Consider the following 24,279-nt stretch of genomic DNA (forward strand, 5'->3'; position numbering starts at 1 on the left):
CGATCGCGGCGCCCCCACCGCCGCCGCCGCCCCCGCTACACTCGGCTCACTGTCAGGCCGGCCCGCGGGTTCAGGAGCCGCGTTCAAGGACAAGGCCAGCGGCGCGCCGAGCGCGCCCGAGCGCCGCCGGAAGTTGCCGAGCGGCGGCGGCGCGCGCGCCCGGGTCACGCCAGTGGCCGCCTGCCCGCCGCGCCGGCCGCCCGCCTCACATCCGTGCGAAGGTCGCATGCGACAGCAGCAGCAGCATGTTGTGTGCCGCTACCGGAGCGCCGCCAGACTTCCGCGGCGCCTCGCCCGTCGTGTCGTCGTCCACGTGCTCCCCGCCCGCCGCCGCCCCCGTCGTCGTCCAGCCCCCGCCGCCCCCGCTGCCCGCCTCCGTCGTCATCACGCCCGCCTCCGCGATGCGCCCGCCACCTCCGCCTCCACCGCCGCCCCCGGTGCCGGCGTCGTCGTCGCACCACCACAAGGCGTCGCACCGCGATAAGGGCGGCCACGAAGAGCCGTCGAGCTCGATCCCGGACCTAGGTGAGTCGCGACGCACTTTCGCCGCCGTCGCCACCTGTCAGCGCCCGTGGCCTTAACCCCGTTCCGCTCGCATCGCATCGGCCGCTGACGGCAAAAGTGACGCGCCACTAACACCCCTGCCCAGTGCCGTGCCGCTAGTCAAAAAAATCTGGCACTGCGCGGAAAATTTTCACTTGCGATGCATTTAGCTACTGCATGTCTATATCGACGTAATCCATTTCGTTTTATAGTTACTCCGGTTCGCAGCATTATAAAAGTGGTTATGTTATTTCGCTTTATATATTTGCAAAACTACACACGATTCTCCGTTGCTAAGTTACTATGACAATGCGGTATCGGCATCGTGTATCATCTTCAGGTATCCATACTTCATCAGTACCTGATAAAACGTGTGTTTCGTAAATGCAAACATTTTCAAGTGCCCATATGCTACCCCAAGTGCCCGTGTATTATTACCTCTACTCTGCATGATATGCAAGCGTTTGAAGCCCAACATTTCGCACAGATTACTGGGTTTATAACATACGCCCATCACAAAAATGGAAAAACGAATCGTACCAAAATAATTTTTGAAAAAAAAAGTTGACTATACCGTAAAGCGTCTGTGGTTTTGTAAATATCATAACGCAGCCGTACACAACGACAAATTTCGCTGCCGAATTCTTAAATCCAGATTTACTCTGTGTTTTTCCTAATTACGCGCAGCAAGGCGTAAATATTCGGTCCCACAGTCGTGTATCTAACTAGTTTTTTTATATGTGTCTAATTTTTACATGATTTCCACCGTGACCTTTTCTTAAAAATAAAAGTGCCCTGAAAATACGCTGCTCTATAGCTATGTAGTGACATTATAACAATTATAGTTGTTACGAGAAGAGGTAAACTTGTGAAGATACTCCTTGACAACAGAACTAAAACAGTGAATATTCAATGTTACGTGAAAGTGTGAACTAATTACAGATATATAGGTCGCACTGCGGATTTGTGCAAGAGAACGAAACTGTCCATAATGTCAGTTTGTGTTTTACATAATCATTATACTGCTCCTCTGAACATTTCCAAGTTGTGAAAAATAGACGAAAGAACGTACTTGTTATATTTATCGGAGGGTGATCTAAATTGTCAATAGGGGTGCTAATCCGTCACGGCTCTTCCTGCCGTAATATTAAAATACATGTCTACAAAGTATTTCCGAAAGTCAGAAAGTCGTCTCAAGCAACAAGCAGTTTGGCTTACTACAAAGTTTCTTCTTCAAAAATGGCTCTGAGCACTATGGGACTTAACATCTGTGGTCATCAGTCCCCTAGAACTTAGAACTACTTAAACCTAACTAACCTAAGGACATCACACACATCCATGCCCGAGGCAGGATTCGAACCTGCGACCGCAGCAGTCGCGCGGTTCCGGACTGAGCGCCTAGAACCGCTAGACCACCGCGGCCGGCGTTTCTTCTTCCTTTCCATTTTTTTTTAATGGTTGGTAGCCAGTGACAACTAAGAGTAGACTTCTAGGGAAACAATCAGTGTCTCATGACGTATTCAAATCTGTCAGGGCGGCAGTGAATCGAGTGTTTATTAGATTTAAGTATTTCGTCTCGAATGTTCGACAAACACCGAAATCGTAGAGGTGGTTCTTTCGCACTAGAACAATATTCTGAGTATGCTGAAGTTGAAGTAAAAATTAGAAGGAAATGAGCTACACACTTTACAGCGTTACAGCAAAACATATGGCGTTCATATGTAGTTACTGAACTAGCGCGAGCATGATGAGATGGATACCCGGTGCAGACACCGAATAACAGCTGCGATTCTATAGAAGACAGCTGCGGCAGTTTTTTCCGTCTCGCGTGACTTTCTTTTGATTATTTGGAGATTTAAGGTCACGCCGTATCTCCTTGGCACTGACTGATAAGCGAGCGCGAACGAAAATATTTCGGCCAGCTTTCACTGTCTGGGGCACGCGTTACGTGATCGAAGGCGCTTCACTTTTGCCGTTTTTTCTTTTGTTTATAAATTTACAAATGCAGCATTTCGTGACCATTCTTATATTAATCTTATCATTGTGGTTGTGGATATTGGTACTTCACAGTTTATGCTCACAGGAAACTGCCTATGTAAAATGGAAATTAGTTCAATTTTATCGGTTTGCGCATTCTGCAAACACTCTCTGCGAGTTTGTAATTGCTACATACCTACGTCCGCCTGCCGAATGGATTACTGTACATCGTACGATATCGAGAAAGAGTAGTCTAATCGCATATCTGACTGCGACTGAATTGTGTTCGTTGCTATTGGTCGTTCCAGACACGCTGCAAGAAATAATCGAAAAATTTTTCGTTTTTCATGTTCTATATCTTTTTTTAACCACTCCCTTGTTTCTAGCAATGATAATCTATTTTCACAAGTACCGACATGCTGTATAAAAGGGTGGTGAAAATATTCACGAGTATTAAGTATAGTTTGAATTTCGCAGTGCTTAACATTGTAATAGAGATGTTGGTAAGAATGTGGTCTCATATTAGCGAGGATAAAGTCGATTGTTTAATGTCTATCGCAAGGTGACACTTTTCGCAGTCCAGCAAGGTTATTGGTAGTCTTATCATACAGACGTGCAGCTGTGTTTCAAGAGTAGCAACTCTTACCTTCATTAGAATGCAGGGTTTCTGGGGGTATTTCATAGGCAAGATATCAGTTGATTATCAATGTCGTCTGAATTTTTTTCATAAGTTTCCTGCACGCTATCTTCCGCTTGAATATGCTGAGCAGCAAACGGTCCGACACGTTGCTTCAAGATGACTCAGTTTCTTGCCTGATAATCCGAAATTATTTCATCAGTTCCGTCAGAGAAACGAATTATAAGCTTCTCAACGTCAGTTCTCAGTGCTCAGTTGGTACCATGAATTATTTATACTTGTTGCTGGTTTCCCTTCCAGTACAACGCTAGACTCTGTCGATGTGCATGGATTTCTGTCAGTTGGGATTTAGTTTATGAAGGTAAGCAAAATCAGAATGTTGGAAAGCCTTCTATAACCCTAAATAGATCCAAGGCGGCTTCTTTGCAAAAGGTTCAGGTTTTTTTCTGAGATTTCTGTTCTTATACAGCTCCTTAGCGTAAATCAACTGATTCCACTTCGTAAATGAAACATTTTGAAATTTTTTAGACTAAGGCTGATGGAGCAAATTATGTTGGGGCGCAGTGGATGCGTTTTTGGGAGAAGCCCTGTTGAAACCCCAGTCTGGCCATCGCAACACAATATTTCCAGGTGTATATAAAACAATTCATGGTATGATTCCTGAAGTTTACCCGGCGTAACGAGTATACCATGAATTTTCGGGATTGCAGCTGGTTAACGCCAACATCTTGCCACCATACTTTGTCCGACAAGCATTCAGCTATCTTCAGGTGAGCGTTTCACACTGGAGATTGCTGGTTCGCCGAGTTTATAAAAAAAATACTGGCGCAGAGTCGCATGCGCATAGGTTACCACTCCATGGGTGAACTCTGTCAAGTTTAGTGCCCTCGAAGAACACGACGAAGTTCCTCATGAAGCGGTAACCTATGCTACGTGCACCAGCAATCTCCAGTGTGGAAACTGAGCGGGATCGCGCAGCAGTTAGCACACTGGACTCGCATTCGGGAAGACGACGGTTCAAACCCGCGTCCGGCCATCTTGATTTAGGTTTTCCGTGATTTCCCTAAATTACTTAAGGTAAGCTCCTGGATGGTTCCTCCGAAAGGACACGATCGCTTTCCTTCTCCATCCCTCCCTAATCCGAGCTTGTGCTCCGTCTCTAATGACCTCGTTGTCGACGGGACGTTAAACACCAATTTCCTCCTCCAACCAGTGTGAAGCACTAGCCTGACGATAGCTCAATGGTTGTCACCCGAAGTATCGTGGGAAGATGACGACATCATCCCGCTGTAATCCCGAAACTTCATAGACTGCAATTCATTATAGCTGCCAGATATTTCATTTAAGAAGCCATGGCTGTTTTTTCCTCAGCTTCTCCAAGTGAATTGGTAACCCATTTCTAATTACTTCGAAGTCGTCAAACGTTTAACTGTAATTTTCCTTTCTTCCCTTTCAGGTCTCTGAGCTTCCTCCTCCGAGCGTTGTAGGCGGTTTACCTGATGACAGTGACGTCCATAGGGACCTGTTGACCAGAATAGAGCGACATTTACTAAAATGGATACACCTACAGGGCATCAGTCCATTATTTCCATTAAACAGCCTGGGCATCGGGGAGGGGTGGTGGGTGGGGTGCTGAAGAGGCTTCACATCCTGTGAAACTTGAGATTTTCAAATGTTCAAACATAAAATGTTCAAACAACTTACAGGAACTGAGCCAGGTGACATCTTCGACAACCGTTGACATTTCTACAGGTAGAGACCCTGACATTTTAAAAGCACAAGCGCCACTAGATGGGGTTGTGCAAGAGAATTTAAAACCTCGGTATGGAGGGCGTATGTCGAAAGACAACACTCACATCCACGTACCTTAAGCACAGGCTCCTCCACACAACCAAAGCTGACCAACGGTATAGTGAATATTAATTACCAACAGGTGAAGTAGCATTAACTTTTGTCCCTTTTTGTTTGACTAGACAGTGCAGGACAGCAAGCAGAATTAAGCAAAAAATCTGTTTGCTAATTCAGTCTCAGCTGCTTCTTTATTCACACAACCCCAATAGCTGGAAATGCATGCCAGCTAGTTATATTTCGTAGGACGACTGGTGCCAAGGCGACATTCTGCAATAGCACATCCGCTCGACTGTTGTAAGTGTGTGCGAAGCTTGTGTTCAGTACATTGGTCTTCCCGGTCTTGATGGTCTGACCAATGTATGATATGTCACAGGTATAAGGGATGTGACGGACGCCCTACTTACACAAATCGAGATAAATTTTCCTGAGATACGATCGGTTTTGTTGGAAGCGCTAACTGCTTGGATTAAAATGGCTGGCGAATGTGATGCCATCTCGTTAGTTTCGTGACTCAACAAATTCACAGTTGGTCGTTATCGTTACGCCCGTCTTGTCAGTGTTTCTCTATAAGCATTGCCACGAAAGGTGACTTCGAGGTGGGTCAACACAGCTGGCAAACTTCCACGGTCTGAAATGGCGTTGGCCCCATGAACCAACGTATGAAGTACCCCTTCACGCCGAGCTGGACGGTGACAGGTTTCAACCTGAAGATAACAATTTAATGTGGGTTGGTTTCCTATAAAAGGCGTGGCCTCTCGTACCATCAAGCTTCCTCATGACCAACACATGAGAATGACAGGGTGTGCACCTGTTGAAGTTGTGGTGTCACCGCCAGACACTTGCTAGGTGATAGCCTTTAAATCGGCCGTGGTCCGTTAGTATACGTCGGACCCGCGTGTCGCCACTATCAGTGATTGCAGTCCGAGCGCCGCCACACGGCATGTCTAGTCTAGAGAGACTCCCTAGCACTCACCCCAGTTATACAGCCCACTTTGCTAGCGATGGTTCACTGTCTACATACGCTCTCATTTGCCGAGACGACAGTCTAGCATAGCCTTCAGCTACGTCATTTGCTACAACCTAGCAAGGCGCCATATTCAGTTACTTCCAGAATGTATTCTGAACAGATAGTATTGTGAATCATGTACCGTCAAGAGCGACGTTCATCATTAACGGATTAAACTGAAGTATCAAACTAATTACGTCCGCTTTCTGAATTCTAATTCCTTGTCATGTTCCAGACCTCACGTCAGCATAGTCCTTCCCTCCTCACGCCAGCCTGCGTGAGCTAAAACGCGTGCATTTCGGCCTCCTCTAGTAACACGGTGTTGGCTCTTCTGCCAACACAACAGAAGTATCGGCAATTTGGGGAGGAGGAAGGGGGTATGTGCCGAATCGCCTGGCTATGGCACACTAGGAGTACCAGAGCTGTTTCCTCCGCAGTCATGCTGCCTTGCATATTGGCGGTGGCGGGCTTGCGCCAACTGGCGACTGGAACGTCGGTTCGGCGCCGGGCAGTGCGCCCTTCGGCAGCTGGCGCCCTTGGCAACGACAGTGCTCACGTAACCGCACAGCTCGCCATTCACATTTCACGGCCGAGTCGCCTCGCGCCTTCCGCGCGTCGCTGGCCAAACGACCCACTGCTGTTCCTATGGGCCATTCTGGAGCTCATCTAGGCCTCTGTTCCACAAGTACAACCACACCGTCATCTTCCAGCCTAATTGCTACGATGCACATGTAAACTCATGAAGTTGAATGGCGATAAAGGAGAACAAGATGATAAAGATCAACATCATCCTCCTCATTCATTTACATCCACATACATAGGGTGATTCCGCTGCCTCTACCGAGGGTTTTATGCAATCCCGAACACCTTCAAAAACGAGCACGAGATTTTCATACTCCCTCGTTCGCTACGTGCAAACTATTAGCTCTAAAGAAAAAATGAATAGGACCTTTTTGTAGGAAATTTAATGTACTTAAATTTTGTACAGGGATACGTTTTCGTTGGAGGCCACGGCTTTCGAATTATTGAAGACAAACGCGTTTTAAAGTCACTTTTGCACGCCTTTCTTGAATAATTCGAAAACTAAGGCCTCTAGCGGAAACGTATCCCAGTACGAAATTTAACTTCCTACAAAAGGGTCCCGTCATTTTTCTGTAAGGATAACAGTTTGTATGTAGCAAGAAAGAGAACATGACAATCTTGCACATGGTATATGAAGGTGTTGCAGGTTGCGTAACGCTCATCGGTAGGGGTAGCTGACTCACCCTTTATACTCCGCAAGTTACTGAACAGTACATGGTGGTGTTAAATCATTTTGACGGGTTTCTCATCTATTCCAAACGACTACCAAACGAGGAGAAAATTACTGTCTACATGCTTCAGGTCACGCCCTGATCTCTCTTAATCCTGACCCATCTTCCGTATGTGAGATACACAGGGTGGTCAAAATTTAACTGGTCTGGAAAATATTTGCAATAAGAAGACACTGGAAATGGTCACCATTTTACCACTAACTTTTGGGTTGTACACTTTGCTAGAAGGTTTTTCAAAAGGTTTCCAGTCTTAAGCTCTGGCGTAAACAGTTCTGCACACGTTTTCCGCAAATTGTGCTTCGCATGGGATTTGACAGTGAAAACGTGCTGTTTTCTCGCGAGCACAATTTTGTGTTGCATTCAGCTGGTCACTAAGCACATTTACTCCTCTCACTCACTCAAGCCTAATGACACAGCGAATTACTCTCGGCAGAGCGAGCGGGAGATGCGCAGACTGGTGCATTGAAATCAAGGTTTCTATCAATTTCTGCGATGGGCAGTCCTCCAGTACATTAAAAAGGGTCTGTTCTGCACCAGCATTATAAATATTTAAGGGACAGTTTTATTTCCCCCACACTGTATAATTATACTAAAATCAGGCTGTGCCTAGCTCACAAGTCCAATCAGAACAGTTTATGCAGTGTTGCGCAGTAAGTTATTCGACAAGCACTCATATACCATCTCCACCTTTTAAAATCCAGCTTGGAAATCTGAAATCTTGTCCCGATCACGCCAATCAGTAACGATTCAGATCCTATCAGGTTGTGTTGCTTTACAGGTTAATTCTTACAGCACTCAGCCACTGTTAATAACGGTATGGCCGAGCGGTTCTAGGTGCTTCAGTCCGGAACCGCGCTGTTGCTACGGTTGCAGGTTCGAATCCTGCCTCGGGCATGGATGTGTGTGATGTTTTTAGGTTAGTTTGGTTTAAGTAGTTCTAAGTCTAGGGGCCTGATGACCTCAGATGTTAAGTCCCATAGTGCTCAGAGCCATTTGAACCTTACACGACTGTTCACTTTTTACTGAACAGTGATCTCAGAGGAGTTTTCAGTTTGCCAAGAGTATCTCTGAACTGATCCGAGAAATTCAGTGGAATAATGTAGAAAGTAAAAGATATCCTTTTCTTTTCTCCTTAATCCGCTATCAAAAATAATATTTGTGTATATTTTAGCAATATCGAACTAAGAAATAGCGCCAGCCCTTCAAACATGTTGAAGGCAGCCGTTACCCAGTTGTGTTCTGGTTCAGTCGCGATCTTCAGGCCGTAAAGGACGGTAAGAAGTAACACATGTAACTTCTCCCGTAACAGTTCATAAAGTTCTCTAGGGTACTGTGCGATTTAGTTTTCTCAGTACCACGATGTGTCTGTAACAAAATAAAAACAAACTAGCATCTGCCAAGCCCACGCGTTCCGCGAATGCGCCGAGAATGTTGAGGATAAAAGAACTACGCACGTTAAAATTGTGTGGATGATTGTAGAACCGTTAAATACAAAGGCAAAACACATTTTAACCGCGAATTCGGTGTCACTTGATTCTGAACCAGCGATATGTTGTGGTGAATGCAAAATCGAACCTTATGCTTTGAGAAAATTATAAAGGCGTTACGTTTGAAGTAAGTTCGCAGGCTCCAAAAATTGTAACTGCTCATTTCCAATCAAATTTCGTTTAATTCAGACCGTCTATCATCGGTTCGAGGATTTCTAGACTGGCAAAACCTGCTACGTAGATCTGAAAGAGAAAACTACTCCGGGGTGGGGGGATGGGGAGGGGGATTGTTAGGTAAGCCGTACATCAGGTAACTGTTCTGGGCCCGTGTAGAGTCACAATATTCATAAACGACTTTTTCGGTAGCTCTTCGCTATTATTTACAGGCGGCGTCGTTCTTAGAGAGGTAGTGCCGCAACAAAATACTTGTGAAATACAAGAAGCGTGGGTGGCAGGTAACCCTCAGTATAATATCAGAAAGAGGTGAAACATCTGGAAACGATGAAGTTCAATTGTACATGTGGCTATTCAGATGCAAGTTTTCTGTGATTTTCCCAAATAACACAGTTCTTTTGGAAATGTCACAGTTGCTTTCTCGCCCCATCCTACATCCGACCTTGTGTTCCGTCCATGCTGAACTTTTTCTCGATGGTGAGTTAAATCCTAACTTCGTTTCCGTTGAACTTGTTAAACCCAACACGAGGAATACAAAAACTCGGAGACAGCCGTTATTATTTGAATACGAAACAAAACATTTCCATAAAAAATGTCTGTGGGTCTTCAGTTCGAGCAAATACAGGAAACGTATAACTCCGAAGCTCCAACGTCTATTTCAGAAGATTCTGGAAAGCTGATTATTTATCTGCGGGAGATGTTCATAAATTTTCCACTGACGACTTGAAGGATATTACACATCAGTCTATCACCCACATGAACCCAGAAAGACTCGAGCAGAATAGGAGTTTACAAGCAGATCAGCCTGAGTCTCAGCTGCAGCACGATTATTTCAGATATGTTTAATATACTTGGAGACATCAGAAAGTCCTCACAGGAACAAGTGCTCCTTGCCAAATTTCCATTCTAAGAATTATATTTAGAAGCTTAGGACCAGTCTCTACATACATGTGATACAAGGACCACTTAGACGAAACGAGAACCGTTATAGCCAATATGGAAACATACATAAAATTGTTTACTGAATGTGCTGTATATCTAGAGAATAATGAACAGGGAAAAGTGAAACAAATACCAGGTCCCCTTCGCTAGACACCGAATGGTGATATAGGAGCGGTGAAGCTGTATCGACGTCGAAAGGAGCAATGCCTTGAATAATAGCCAAAAAAAATTTTTTCAGTTTTTTCTACATTGGTAATAATTTATCACTATGACGTAAACAAAAAAAATATCCTTCTCCTTCCCTTCCTTACCTCATCATCTTTATTTTATTTTCCTCTGACATATGAAACGAAAATCACAATGTAACCTTTTTGCTGTGTGTGTATCCAAGAATTTCCCTTACGAATGTCGTTTGATTATATGATGCAGGATGTTTCCAGGCTTTGTATAGGTTTTGGGTCACCGTACTTCCCCGGCAGCGTAACAGCGGAAGGAAGTCGGTAGGTAGTCTCCCAGCAGTCCAGCTAGTAACTACTCAGGTGTTCGCGTGTCGCAGCCTCGCTCTTGAAACGAACACACGACAAGCATTGCAGCCAGTCTACGAATCTACTTGTCACCTGTAACAAAGCGTAAGCACAAACGTCGGGCTCTCGTTTTGCAAGGCTTCTTTTTTAAAGACGCCATTTACTATCCTGTAACGACTACAACACCAGAACATAATTGCCTACTGAGAGGATGCTACTTGATGATTAGGAAGTCAATACACCTCCATCTTCTGATTCAGTTTGGATGCCTCTCTCGTATGTAGTACACGCTGCACAAACAGTCCACAAGAGAGAGTCAACACATGTTGCACAATTCCGTGACAGATCACACAATGTTCTCCATTTATGTTGACTGTCTTCACTTCGTAACAGCTGCATTACGAAAAATGATAATAACTAAAAATAAACGGGTAATACACTGAATTAGATACCAAAAACCTTGGGACAATGGGTAAGCTGAATTTGTTCGGAAGCGGGGAAGAGCAGAATTTCCACATTCTGAGGTCTGTAAAAAGACAGTTGAAGGACTATGGTAAAGCCATATTGCCCACCGTGATGTAACATTGGCTACGTGGTACCTTAATGCAGTGGCATTCAAACAACACTAGGATCACGTTCAAGTTTCAGATAGAACAGTCTTCTTGCAGCATATCGTTGACCGCGACAGACTTCTCAATGCCGAGTTGCCGACTCCTTGCAGAGGAAAAGTCATCTAAAGCTTGGCAGCGGGTAAGTGGTACACTTGAAGCCGTTGCAACCGGATGAAACCGCTTACCACACGGCAAAGCGGTTAAGTGCGTCTCCGTGAACTTGACCGCCTGAAATTTCTCTGCTCAGTAAAAGTACAGATCGCAGGATTCTTCTCCTGCAGCATCAATTTTCTGATAGGACATTACAGTGTTGACAGATTTGAAAAATACAGAATTTATGGAGCTTACAGGAATCACCGGCCTAACTACAGAGGAACACTTTCGCGATGGCGTGGTTACGAGAATCTGCTTATTGGTCCCTGAAATCTCCCGTTCCATCAGAGACCTCTGAGGGGTCATGTAACCGATTACTGCAAACTTTTTGATTACGTTATGTCATTACGCTATAGAATAAAGTACACTGCTAATCCGGGCTCATTAAACAAAAATAACTGTAAAAATGCCCTACATTTGCAGTCATTATTTGACCCTTACCCGAATGGAAAGCAGGTAAGCAAACGACGCCGGCTGTACATAATTTATGCGCTGTAAAGTAAACTTACGTATCTACGAACTAATGGCTGAGTGTAGGTGTTACTAAGGGAGCCAACTCTTGCAGATAAAAAAAATGCTATTTCCTAAGACTTCAACAAATTGTCTAGACTCATATTTGGAATGACCGATATCCAATCATCCAGATTTAGGATTGTCAAGATTTCCCTAGATCGCTTAAGGTAAGTACCAGGATGGTTCCTATGAAAAGGAGCGTGTGTGCTCCACTAACTCTGACGATTTTGTCATCGACTGTCCGTTTAATCCTAATCTTCCTTCCTTCCGCCAAATTTTAAGAAAATTAAAATAGTGATCATTTTAGAGGCTGGCGCGGAATAATGGAACCCAAAGAATCCAATCATTACACTTCTGGTAGCCACTTTGTAAACCATGAATGATAATGGCAAACACTACAGAAGTTTGACAGGAAAGGAACTTTCTACAAAAGAAGTATATTTTAAACCAACAATAGGCGTTTTTGGAGTAATGAAATTTGCTGTGCCTATAGAAATGTTGCTGTTATACTATTCAAAAAGAATATAGGCCATTATATGAACACTTTTCACTTTTAATCAGTCTGTAGCTTTCTGATTACATGCTTTCATAACTTAGAATATGAACTGGACAATAAAATCGACTTTCAGAAAGAAAGCACGACAAATAATTACGCTCTCTGTTAATTTCAAAGTATTTTTCATACATTTGTCAAGGAAATTCGGTCCATAAACGTCACATACTCGACTATTAACTACAAGAACAGATGTTTAAACTAACATCGATGTAAGTGACCTTTAATTCACGACGAATTTGTCGGCTATAGTGATATTTCATTTTCTTAGTGTTCCCGAGTTGATTCAGCTCACAGATTTAACAGAGTTTTGACTTAATAAACTTATTTGGTTCATTCCAGTTGCCACGTGTATCACAATGAATTTGCAGTTACACAGCACATGCTGGACGTTATCAGACATTGCGTCATCTGGTTGCTTCCCAACTGTCTATCGCAATACTCACACATTTGAATTTTGAACACAAGGACACTCGTCAGAATTGTCATCTAGTATACCGCACGACAAGCGCAGTCTAATTTGACAATCCGTGCAGGAAGTAATGGGAGCGACTGCGCCTTATGCACCGCTCCCAGCATCCCTCGCGCCGTGTGTCAAGTTGGATTACGCATGTAGCATCCAATATCTGCTCTGTTGTGATATGTACAGTGGTTCAAGTAAATGTCACATATTCCTTCAGGAACTAGAAAAAGAAATGTCACACATTCCTTCAGCAACTAGAAGAAACGTTCCTATAATTATATGTCGGGAAACGTGGGCCGTTTTGCTTGTGATGAGTACTGTGTAGTATTCGGAGGTGTAGGCAAGATTCACTAGAACTGGCATAGTAAATTAGCACAGTAGTCACCCGTAGGCAGATGAAAATCCTCGAGCAATCATAGAGGTGAGTCACCAGGCTCACTTGAGTTTCGATGTACAAGCAGGAATTGTCAGTGATAGACTCATAGGGCCACACACTCTGCCAAACAGATTAACAGGTACTATGTGTCAGCGAGTTCTGCGCGATGAATTAGCAGCGCTATTGGAGAAAGTTACCCGTGAAGAAAGACAACGACTGTGATTTGTACAGTACATTTCATACTAGTGATATGTGGATCGTATAACAAAATAAAAATTTCTACTGTCAAACGGTGGCAACAACATTGAGCAAAGCCGGCCGGAGTGGATGTGCGGTTCTAGGCGCTACAGTCTGGAGCCGAGAGACTGCTACGGTCGCAGGTTCGAATCCTGCCTCGGGCATGGATATGTGTGATGTCCATAGGTTAGTTAGGTTTAAGTAGTTTCAAGTTCTAGGGGACTGATGACCTCAGAAGTTAAGTCCCATAGTGCTCAGAGCCATTTGAACCATTCAGCAAAAATAAATAAATAAATAAAATAAAAAGAAGGGGATCGTACGGCAGTACCTCACCTCAATGTTCCATGGGCGATGGAGGTGCTGTAGCATGGTCTCCCCATTCATCAGACCGGAATCTGTCAGATTTCTCTATTTACTATATGCGTAACCCATCGACAATGTGCAGATGGGTCGCACGGACTAGCTGCGCGGTCTGCTTCGCCTTGCCACGGTTGGCGCGGCTCCCCTTCGGGGATTCGAATCCTCCTTCGGGCGTGGGTGGGTGTTTTGTCCTTAGCGTGAGTTAGTTTAAGTTAGATTAAGTAGTGTGTAAGCCTAGGGACCGATGACCGCAGTAGTTTCGTCCCATAGGAAGTTACCACAGTTCACTGCAAACAAGTGCTGTAGAGTGTGTTAGGATGCACGGAAATCACATCCAACACTGCCTGTAGTGTCTACAACTACGTAAGAGACAGATAGGAGTGGATCGACAGATTCGCCATATCTCAATAGATACTCGTTTCTGGAGTACAAGAATAGGAACTTTTCTTATACAATAGACATATCCGAAATAACAAAGATCGACTTAACCAGCCTTTATATTGATAGCTAAAGCGAAATTTGTATTGGGCGGGTTCACATCAGTGTTCAGCAGCACATCGGAATTTGAGTCGGACGGGAAACGTGTCCCGATGGCCGAAGCGGTCAAGGTAACCGCCCGTGAGAATCCGGCTTCGCACCACGGCCCGTTCACACGTTTTTAAGCGTACCTGTTGAATTATTCCAACATCCAGAGCAGCTAAGTCATACAAATTTCCCTTAAATTATTTTTCTTATAGTCTGAACAATAAGTTATTACCTCCTGTAGGAATGTATGGCGCATTTTTAAACTACCTCTGTGTGTGTGTGTGTGTGTGTGTGTGTGTGTGTGTAAATGCGGGCGTGCGCCCTGTCACGACACGACGAAACGTTTGGTAGAGGTGCGATTCCGAACGCTCTTGTGAAAGAGTGCGCGTTATTAAAAACAGTGTGCTCGGCGGGTATTTTTTATGATGCTGCGGGCGTGGTTGCAGGAGGTACCGGAGCAAACATCTGAGACGTGGCCGTCCTTGTGAGGCGCCGCGAGCTCAAATTAGGCGCGGTTAGCGGCGCCTGAGGTCGCCGCACTCACAGCGGCGCCTGCCGCCGCGGCGGGAACTTTCCTACCCGCACGGCGTTCATGTCCTGCCCGCTTTCACAGACGTTATTTCTGGCCTACAAGGAACATAAGACTACTGTTGCTAGCATCGGCTGCACATCGCGGAGGAAACCATACACTCATACCAATCAACTGAGTGATGTTTCGAATGTCTTTAATTTCACACAGCTTAATTCGGGGCCTGTTTTCGCTTTCCATCTAATACATCTTTCTCACAGGCGTGTGTAACCAAACTTTCTTATGGAGAACAGATTGATAAGTTTCACTGAAAACGTTTTCTACGTTACCAATTAGATGGGGCGGATGGCACTTCAACCATTCAACCTTTGATGGGTCTTGGTCTCCTCAACAATTTGCCTTCATGTGTTTATGTTCTCTGCCTTTCTCCTCCACACTCGGACCTCCACCTTGGAAAGGGCCATCGAGGTTTCCTCAAATGAAATCAGGAATTTCTCTAGGGATGATGTTTGGTTTGTGGGGCGCTCAACTGCGCGGTCACGAGCGCTTCTCTAGGGAGATAAAGTCTTCGGTGTATGAGTTTGTCTTAAGTGTTCTTATTTGATATGAAAGAGCTTTCTTCTCTCCTTGTCATACTTTACAACCAAAGAGTTTATAATACTTAAACTCTTAAATCAAGTAAAACAATCAATCAAACTCTCATAAAAACAGTAATGACATCTTCGATAAACATGAGCGACTTACAAGTAAGTCAAATTACAATCCTCATTCCTCTTAAGGTCATTCAAAATAACAGAATAATATTTTTTTGAGATTCTTATATCTACGATAAAAGATACTGTCAAAGAAACAATGTAACAATGGAATGCAACTACTCCAGAACGTTCGAATGTACTGCATATTTCATTAGAATCAGGAGATCAACAAAGAATGGTTACAATGCTCAAGAAATTTCAACATCACTCTATAACGATTTCACAATCGCTCTTAAGTAATAATGTATTATGTAAACATATTTGACCACTCGCACGATAACGCGTAATTGTAGTCCCTGATGGATCGTCTTGCACAATTCACACTCAGACAAGCAAAATTATGATGCTGCAGCTCTGAATTAATGATCCAACCCGCACCTCAGAAGAGCCTTCTTTAGAGTGTCGGTCATTGATCACGAAAATAAATTACTGCTTCTTACAGCCATCGGATGTTTTTCTTATCATGATAGGGAACCGTTTTTCGACTGGTATTAATAACGCACGAAATGCTCCAAATCGCAGCCATTTCATCGCGTTTTTCGGTATCCACTCACAGAATGCGACTTAAGTGATGTCACCACACGTAAGGTAGGTACACGCCAGTGCTTGCTCATGTTATCGACTTTATTCTTTCTCATACACTAAGAGATACACTCTACACCCACTAGGCTCAAATATTTTTGCCTGGGACCATATGGTCCTGTATCAAAATGAATGCCAGCGTTGAAAATCCGCTCCCAAATACGATGCGTATTCGGAAAGTAAGGTCCGATTAGGCGCAAAATGGAAACCACTGTGAAAATACGACGGAACTTTGCACAGATGTGTTGGGCCGTGTCTTAAGTGTGCCTGTCGATCGCTTCACGCCGCTCTTTTTAGTTCAGTGCGCAAATTGATCACGTAGAAATGCCTAAAACAACAATGTCTCCCGCCAAGTATGTGGATCTAGTGAGAGATTTCGCCTGAAGCTATGCAGCCCACATAACATAAATGTCACGCGTTTCTTTCTTCAAGACCATTGGCAGCCGCATTCTGCAGGGGCAATGAAGACACTCCTGCAGCACTGACCATGAGAAGTGTTTGATCGCCCACAATACAGCCCTTAATTGGATCCCTCCGTTGTTCATCTCCCCTCACATGAACCGCTGGCCACGAAGAAAACATTTTGGCACAAACAATGAAAGGCAGACCATCGTAGAGAACTGGCGGAAAGCACAGGCGGCTGCTTTCTGTGACGAGGGTATTGGAAAGTTTGTACAACGCCACGACAAATGTCTAAGTCAGAGCGACGACTATTTAGAGAGGTAGCTGGAAGGTGTGGCTAACTGTTGTGAATAAAATTTCTTTGATTTTCACTGTGGTTTTCATTTCGCGACCGATAGGACCTTACTTCCCGAACAGCCCTCGTATTCCCCGTATTCCCTGTTGTAAATCCCCGTTTCCAATCTCTTTTTGTAGGAATTTGGATGAAAAACGGAAAACAAAATAAAGAGACTGTTACGTAATGGATTTAGGTAGTCCTTAGGGTAAGTCGAATGAGCCATTAAAGATAATTATTAATCTAACACTAATAAATCAACACTGTACTAAAACAAGGTCGAAGTCCTTAGAAAATCTCGCCCTGCACACTAGAGTAGGGTTTGTTTTAACAAAAGGAGAAAATAAAAAGAAATACCCAGACTGACAAAAAAAGTGAAGTACCGAGAAGACATGATCGGACGTCAATGTAACTCCCTATACACGCACACCAACGGCGGGTACGTAAATGGTAAGAGCTGCAGTTCTCTGTGAGAGAACAGCCACTAGAGTTCATTAGTGTTGTTACCGGGCCTGGTAGGGTGAAGGGCCGTGAACAGCTTCAGATGTTGCATAATCACTATGAAGGACACAGAGATGCCACATACTCATGACAGACAGTGGATCAGGGTTGGTTGGAAAAGTGGTTCATTCTGTGTCTCCATTTAGACAGGTGGCAGACAGAAAGAAAGTGATGTCCACAACAGTGTGTGCCTTCGATGTAGTGTAAGAATAGAATCTTCAGTGAAGTAACGAAAGTGGTCGTAGAGTTAGCATAGCGATCTAGCTGTGACAATGTGAAACACACTCCATTGCGGAGCCCCGGACTAATGCACGACGTGGCCGGCAGCCTGCAGAGACAGCTGATGGCGAAGTGGCTGTCCTGCCGATGCGGCTGGTGAGTCATCGGGGAATCCCCGCTGCTCTGCCTGCCTTCTGCCTCACGTACACTCACCTTCTTCCTTACGTAAGGACCTAGTTTCCTGATGAACAGAAAGGCTTACGCAGGGATTACCCATGGCAGACAGACACTCCAATAGCGTTCAAACTAGACTTGCGTAGTGATTAGCATAGGGTGAAGCCCCGAACACTGTGCATGGAACGACCTGATATGACTAAAAATCCCGGTGAGTAATGTTACAAAAAAGCACTACACAGAAAGGAAATACCTTTATTTACTGAAATGCACCTCTTCTAGCCACCGTCGAATGTTTGAAGCTACAGTATGTTCGTAAGCCTTTTCATTCATTTTGTCTCGACTGTAGTGGTAAAATGTGCGAGTCATTCTGCTTCAGTTACATCGGTCTCCCAACACTGGGAGAGACAGTTATATATAGCCCTGTTAACTGAATTTGAAACATACTCATTACTTACATCTGTAGTACGTTGTTAGGCCCATTCCCTGTTTACAAGACAGAAAAAACGGCGCAAGATGAAAGAATTATCCGAGTGGGACGGAAATCAGTATATGTGATGTACGTGTACGGACAAACAAATGACTAGAACTTCAGAAGTATGGGATGATTTTTTCAAGAGAAACAGCTTCACAGACTGTGCAAATCAATAAAGTGTTGGTCCATCTCTGGCTCTTAGGCAAGCAGTTATTTGGCTTTGCAATGATTGACAGATGATGGTGACCTCTTGAGGGATACTGTCCCAAATTCTGTCCAGTTCGAGCGTTAGATCGTCAAAATACCGAGATGGTTGGACGGCCCTAGCCATAATGGTCCAAACGTTCTCAGTTGGAGAGAGAAATACGGAATGGTTTATTCAAGAGAAACAGCTGCTCAAATTGAGCAGATCAGTAACGTGTTGGTCCATCTCTGGCCCTTATGCAAGAAGTTATTCGGCTTGGTAATGACTGACAGAGGTGACGGTGACCTTCTGAGGGATATCGTCCCAAATTCTGTCCAGTTGGCGCGTTAGATCATCAAAATCGCGAGATAGTTGGAGGGCCTAGCATAACGCTCCAAACGTTCTCAGTTGGGGAGTTTGGCAAGTGCGAAGACAAGCAGAAAATCTCTCGCCGTGTGCGGTCGGGCATTATCTTGCTGAAATGTAAGGCCAGGAAGGATTGCTGTAAACGGCAACGAAACGGGACGTAGAATATGATGGCACCCCAGACCTTCAGTCCTAGTCGTCAGGCCGTGTGGTGGGCGACAGTCAGTCTCGTATTGCACCGCTGTCTGGGGCGTCTTCAGAAACATCTTCGCTGGTCAAGGAGCTCAGTTCGACGCGGGCCTCATCACTGAAGACAATTCCCATCCAGTCAATGAGATTCCAAGCCGAATGTGCCCGACACCACTTCAGGCGGGTTTGCTGGTGTACATTCAATGGTAGTCGGCGCAAAGGGCGCTGCGAGCTCAGCCCCCTTTCTGCGAGCCTTTTGGTCACTGAAGCATCATTTGCACGTTGGATCGATGATAATGACGAATCTGGAGCTCTGAACGCTTCTCTGACTAATGCTCGTTCCTCACGTTGTGTCGTCTCTTTGGGTTGGCCGATTCCTTCTTAACGATGTGTTCGGCCATCGCTCACCCACTCTTGCCAATAGTGGCATCGCTCCTATTCAAACATCGAGCGATTTGCCGATTACTCGAACCGGCTTCTTTGAGTCTAGCTACACTTCCTCTCTCAAGTGCTATCATCCGCGTGTACCGATCATACTCCTATCCGCGAGGCATAGTTACTGTCCAACTCAGTACACGGAATAAAATTCGCAAATATATTACGCTCTGGTGTCGACACGTTCCGGTTAGTCCACTTGCTGAAAGAACTTACGCGCCATCGAGTAATGGCCTGCTGGGGAAGATGCTAAGATCGCTTCATCTCGTATTAGAACAAACGGGAATGCCTCTTAGTAGACAGTAAACGCATCAGCATTACTGTAGCCCTGAAAATTAGTGCTCGATCAACGTTTTCATACGTGAAGTCTAAAAACCACGTACTGACTATAGAGTGTTGCATTCAGACGTTCGGGATCAACCCATCCGTAGCATTATGAAATGTAGACAGTAGGGGCACCAGGACAGTATTACGACGATGCTTCCTCAAGTATCGATTATTATCGTTCCTCAGGGTGGCTATTATGCAGATCGGCATTTTAGATTCTGTTTCCTGGAGACAGATAAACGGCCTGGAATTCCCTTCCACTGTTTGTGGCAGAGGCGACCTAATGGTTCATTCCCATTATTTCCTCTGCGTATTCCAGCAATGACGGGTAAGAGCCTCCAATTACAAAATACGAGAAAATATTAATGCCTGGGGTTGTGGACTGTGCTGGCGACACGCACGAATTACAACTACTTTAGTCTCCAGAAAATTTGGTAAACCGTCCCTGGTAACTAACATGCTCCATTTAGTAAGGTTAATTTCTGATATTGACGATGCTGTTATAAACCATATGGAGAAATGCTTGTCATTCGTAATTAAAGAAAATTAATTGCACAACTTGACAAAAAGATATTGACTGCTTCATTCTTTTTTAGGAGAGGCAAGGAAAGCCTTTGCACCAAGTCATACTGCGCTTATCTTGCAATGTAGAAGGAAGGTGTGGGATACTTATATTGAGAGACACATCTACCGAGAATTTTTCTGTCACATATATACAGAATAGTAGAGTAAATTCACATGTGAAGTTACGTGTTTGACTAGAAGCAAGAGATAGAAAGTTACCGTTTGGCACAAATGTTGGAAGAATGTAACAATTTTGTTATTTAATTTTGTATCGATTAAACAATCTTTGGTTTCGACTATTTCGCTCTCATTTGACAAAAGATAACGAAAAGCCTGCTATATGGGGCAAAGTAAAACATTGTGAGTTGCCAAGTGCATTGGAAAATGAAAGAACGTTTAGGGTTTAACTTTCTGAAGACAACGAGGCTATTGCACACAGTAGAGTGGCTACTGAGCTTGACATGCAGTATAGTAGTGTAACGAACTGCGAACTAATAGGCGGAATGATCAATTACTACAGGATTATGCTGCTGGTAATGATTCGCCGCAGACAATGACAACCGAAATGTACCCAAGAGAACCATCTGAAGTGATCTAACATGGAATGACCGTATAACTGGAGGAAAAGCAGCTGCCAAGCTGAGATTCATTAGAAAAGTGTTACGGAAATGTAATTCATCCACGAAAGCAGTAGCTTACAAGACTAGCGTTCCATCGATTCGTCTGTCTGAGACCTATACAAATTTGGATTAGTAGAAGAGATGGAGGTAGAGAACACCCAACGAAGAGAAACATGTTTCCTCACGAGATCGTTTGGTAAGTGCTCATTTCACCGCTAACATGATAACTTGGCGTGAAGTTTCAACTCAAAATGAACTTGTTTTAAAACTAAACTTTCTGAAGACCTGAAGATAACAGCAAAGTCTGTTGAAACTGGTTGCTGTAAGTAAAGGGATATTTATGCGATCTTGGCTTTAGAAAGTTTTTTCCAATTGCAAGAGGGTTGTAAGATGCTCAACTAACGTCAGCGGCAGACGCTACAGGAGAGACTTTGTGTACCGAGCAGAGATTTGTTGTTGAAATTCCGAGAGCGTGCGTCCCAGCAAGTGGTGAGCATCACATTATTTTCTTCCATTTACTTCTCGCCATATGGTCACAAATGCGAAATCAGAGAAATAGAAATCAGAGCTCATACGAAAGGTTTCCGACACTCGTTCTTACCGTGCACCATTCGTGACTGGAACAGGCAAGGATGGAGACGTTTGCAGTACCAGAAGTACCCCCTGACATGCACCGTACGCTGTACTGTAGAAGCTCTATTAGGACAATGGTGTTCTTTTGACAGTAAATAATCCCGATAGTCACCCAAGAGGTTTAGGGAAGCACAGAAAATGTGAACTTGGATGGCCAGACGGAAATCTGAATTCCACTCATTCCAAAGAGCGCCGTAAGCACACTAGGCGTCTCGGTATTTCTTTTGAAGAAAATTGCAGATAATAGACCAAACTCTCTTAAAATGACTCTCTTGCCCAATTAACTCTAAATATAAAAAGAAAAATTAAGGCACACTAGCAACCGTAGCAAATACCGTGTGGGATAATGCAATTTTTAGGACAGAATCTGTCACTGGAGAGCGTCTCACAGCCGTGAGTGCCGGTGTGACACGGTGGGCGCCGCGGGTACAATTGTGGTCCTGGCGGTGGCCTTCCACGACGGAAAATACGCCCTAATCGCTCTTTGGACTTTCTAGAGCTGCAAAACAACTTACCTGGCGGGACGCCGGAAAGCAGCTCCAGAAAATACAGCTGGGCAGCGATTTCTCTGGCCACTTGTGGCACAAGCAGTGCTACAAGACACCGGAAAGTGCCACCTTCCGCCTAGTGACCTAATTCTCTTGGGTTTCTATATTCAACATATTTCCTTTTATGACCTTATCTCAAAAATTTCATATGGCTGAAATACTTGAAAAATTTGGCTCGTTTTTATAAACAGTAGCGTTGGAGTAACATCGATTACGGCTGTAAAGTATAATTTCCCGTCATGTTTCTAGACAGGAGTCGTCAAATGGGGATGTAGCTTGTGGCGTACACCTAGTAAGGATTCGATGACCATTACTCTTCACGATACACATAAATATTCCTATGGATAGGATTGTGCTGTTGTACATCGAGAAGTCGCAACGGTTGTAAATCGTAGCAAAATCTGAGAATAGTTATAAAGGATTTGTTCTTGAAGCAAGGAATACCAGTTGCACCACAACACAAACAATGTAACGTATTGCGAGGAAATAGGCCATTATTGTTTAAGGATGCGAGTGACTATCAACCACTGATAACAGATGCAACAGTGAAATATTTAGAGCTATGCACTTCCAGTGGTGGACTAAACACATAGTCGTAAGGAAAAGCATATGTCAAACTGATACCCATTGAATGAAACCTTAGAAAATGCAATTTATCCAAGACAATGGTAGTTTGCATAACCTTCGGTCGACTGCTCTTGAGTGTTAGTCCTCGGTCTTGGACCCACACGAGGCAGAATTAATAAATGAGACGGGAGTCGAATTCGTGGAGGATAGCACCAAAGCCGCGCGGGTTTAGCCGAGCGGTCTTGGGCGCTGCAGTCATGGACTCTGCATCTGGTGCCGGCGGAGGTTCGAGTCCTCCCTCGGGCATGGGTGTGTGTGTTTGTTCTTAGGAAAATTTAGGTTAAGTAGTGTGTAAGCTTAGGGGCTGATGACCTTAGCAGTTAAGTCCCATAAAATTTCACAGATATTTGAACAATTTTGATCGCACCAAAGCAGTCGGTAAACTGATGAGGAAAGAGAGAGAGAGGAGGGGGGGGGGAGAATATCCGAAGAAGAGAAGCACGTTTATGTATGACTTCGCATATTAAACACCAGAGTAACACGAGATGCTCATCCGACTCTAACTGCTAGAAGCTGAAGTACACCATACTGTTAAAATTCCGAGAACGTACAATCCAGGAACGGTCAGTCAACAAATTTCTTCCTCCTACACACACTGTCTGATCGGAAATATCTGGACACCCCAATTTAACGTGGAATTGAGCAGTAGAAGTCACAATAGGTGGATCGGGCAGTATAAAAAGAGCCGGGAATATTGTGTTGTCAGTAGATAAGCAGTAACAGCAGAGTCTATAGGTCAGGGGAGCTCAGTGACTTCGGACGTGGACTAGTCACTGAATTTTTTTACCTGAGTAACGGATCCATCAGGGACATTTCGACCTCTCTAAAGTTGCGCAAGTCGACTATTAGTGATCTAATCGTGAAGTGGAAACGTGAGAAAACAACCACACCTAAATCAAGACCAGGCAGTTCTCAGCCACTGACAGACAGGGGCCGTCGAGTATTTGCAGAGAGTGGTTGTAAGAAAATCGCATGAAATCAGCGAAAGGAACAATTCGTGACTTCTAAAGTGGTATCAGCAGGGCAGTAGCACAATGAATACTGTGGCACAACGGTCCAACAGCTCCTCGTAAGCCACAAATTTCTGTACTCAATGCTAAGTGACGCTAGATGAGATGTAAAGAACGACGTCACCGGACAGTGGATGTCTGGAAACCAGTGATTTGGACTGTTAACACGCTGTTCCTTGTGACAGTCCGGCTAAAGGATTTGGATATGACGAATCTTGGAAAACATTATCTGCCTCTTCTGTAGTGCCAATAGTGAACTACAGAGGAGGGAGTTTAGTAATTCATCCCTCTTCAGGAACAGTATTTGTATTTGTTGAGCCGACCAGAGTGGCCGAGCGGTTCTAGGCGCTACAGTCTGGAACCACGCGACCGTTACGGTCGCAGGTTCGAATCCTGCCTTAGGCATGGATGTGTGTGATGTCCTTAGGTTAGTTAGGTTTAAGTAGTTCTAAGTTCTAGGGGACTGATGACCTCAGAAGTTCAGTCTCATAGTGCTCAGAGGCATATGAACCATTTTTTGTATTTGTTGAAATAATTAACAACCAGTCGCAAGAAAGAAA

At 44.4% G+C, this 24,279-nt stretch overlaps 1 protein-coding gene across 1 annotated transcript in view; it reads left to right on the top strand.

The window, feature by feature from the left end:
* Positions 1-344: 344 nt before the first annotated feature.
* Positions 345-24,279, top strand: part of LOC124787609 (ecdysone-induced protein 75B) — a 472,850-nt gene continuing 448,915 nt past the window's right edge. The window contains exon 1 of the mRNA XM_047254363.1: positions 345-525. Within this exon, the coding sequence (XP_047110319.1) occupies positions 402-525 (124 nt within the window). The 5' untranslated portion in view covers positions 345-401. The remainder of the gene's footprint in view (positions 526-24,279) is intronic.

The sequence above is a fragment of the Schistocerca piceifrons genome, chromosome 3 (assembly GCF_021461385.2).
Source record: "Schistocerca piceifrons isolate TAMUIC-IGC-003096 chromosome 3, iqSchPice1.1, whole genome shotgun sequence".
NCBI lineage: Eukaryota > Metazoa > Arthropoda > Insecta > Orthoptera > Acrididae > Schistocerca > Schistocerca piceifrons.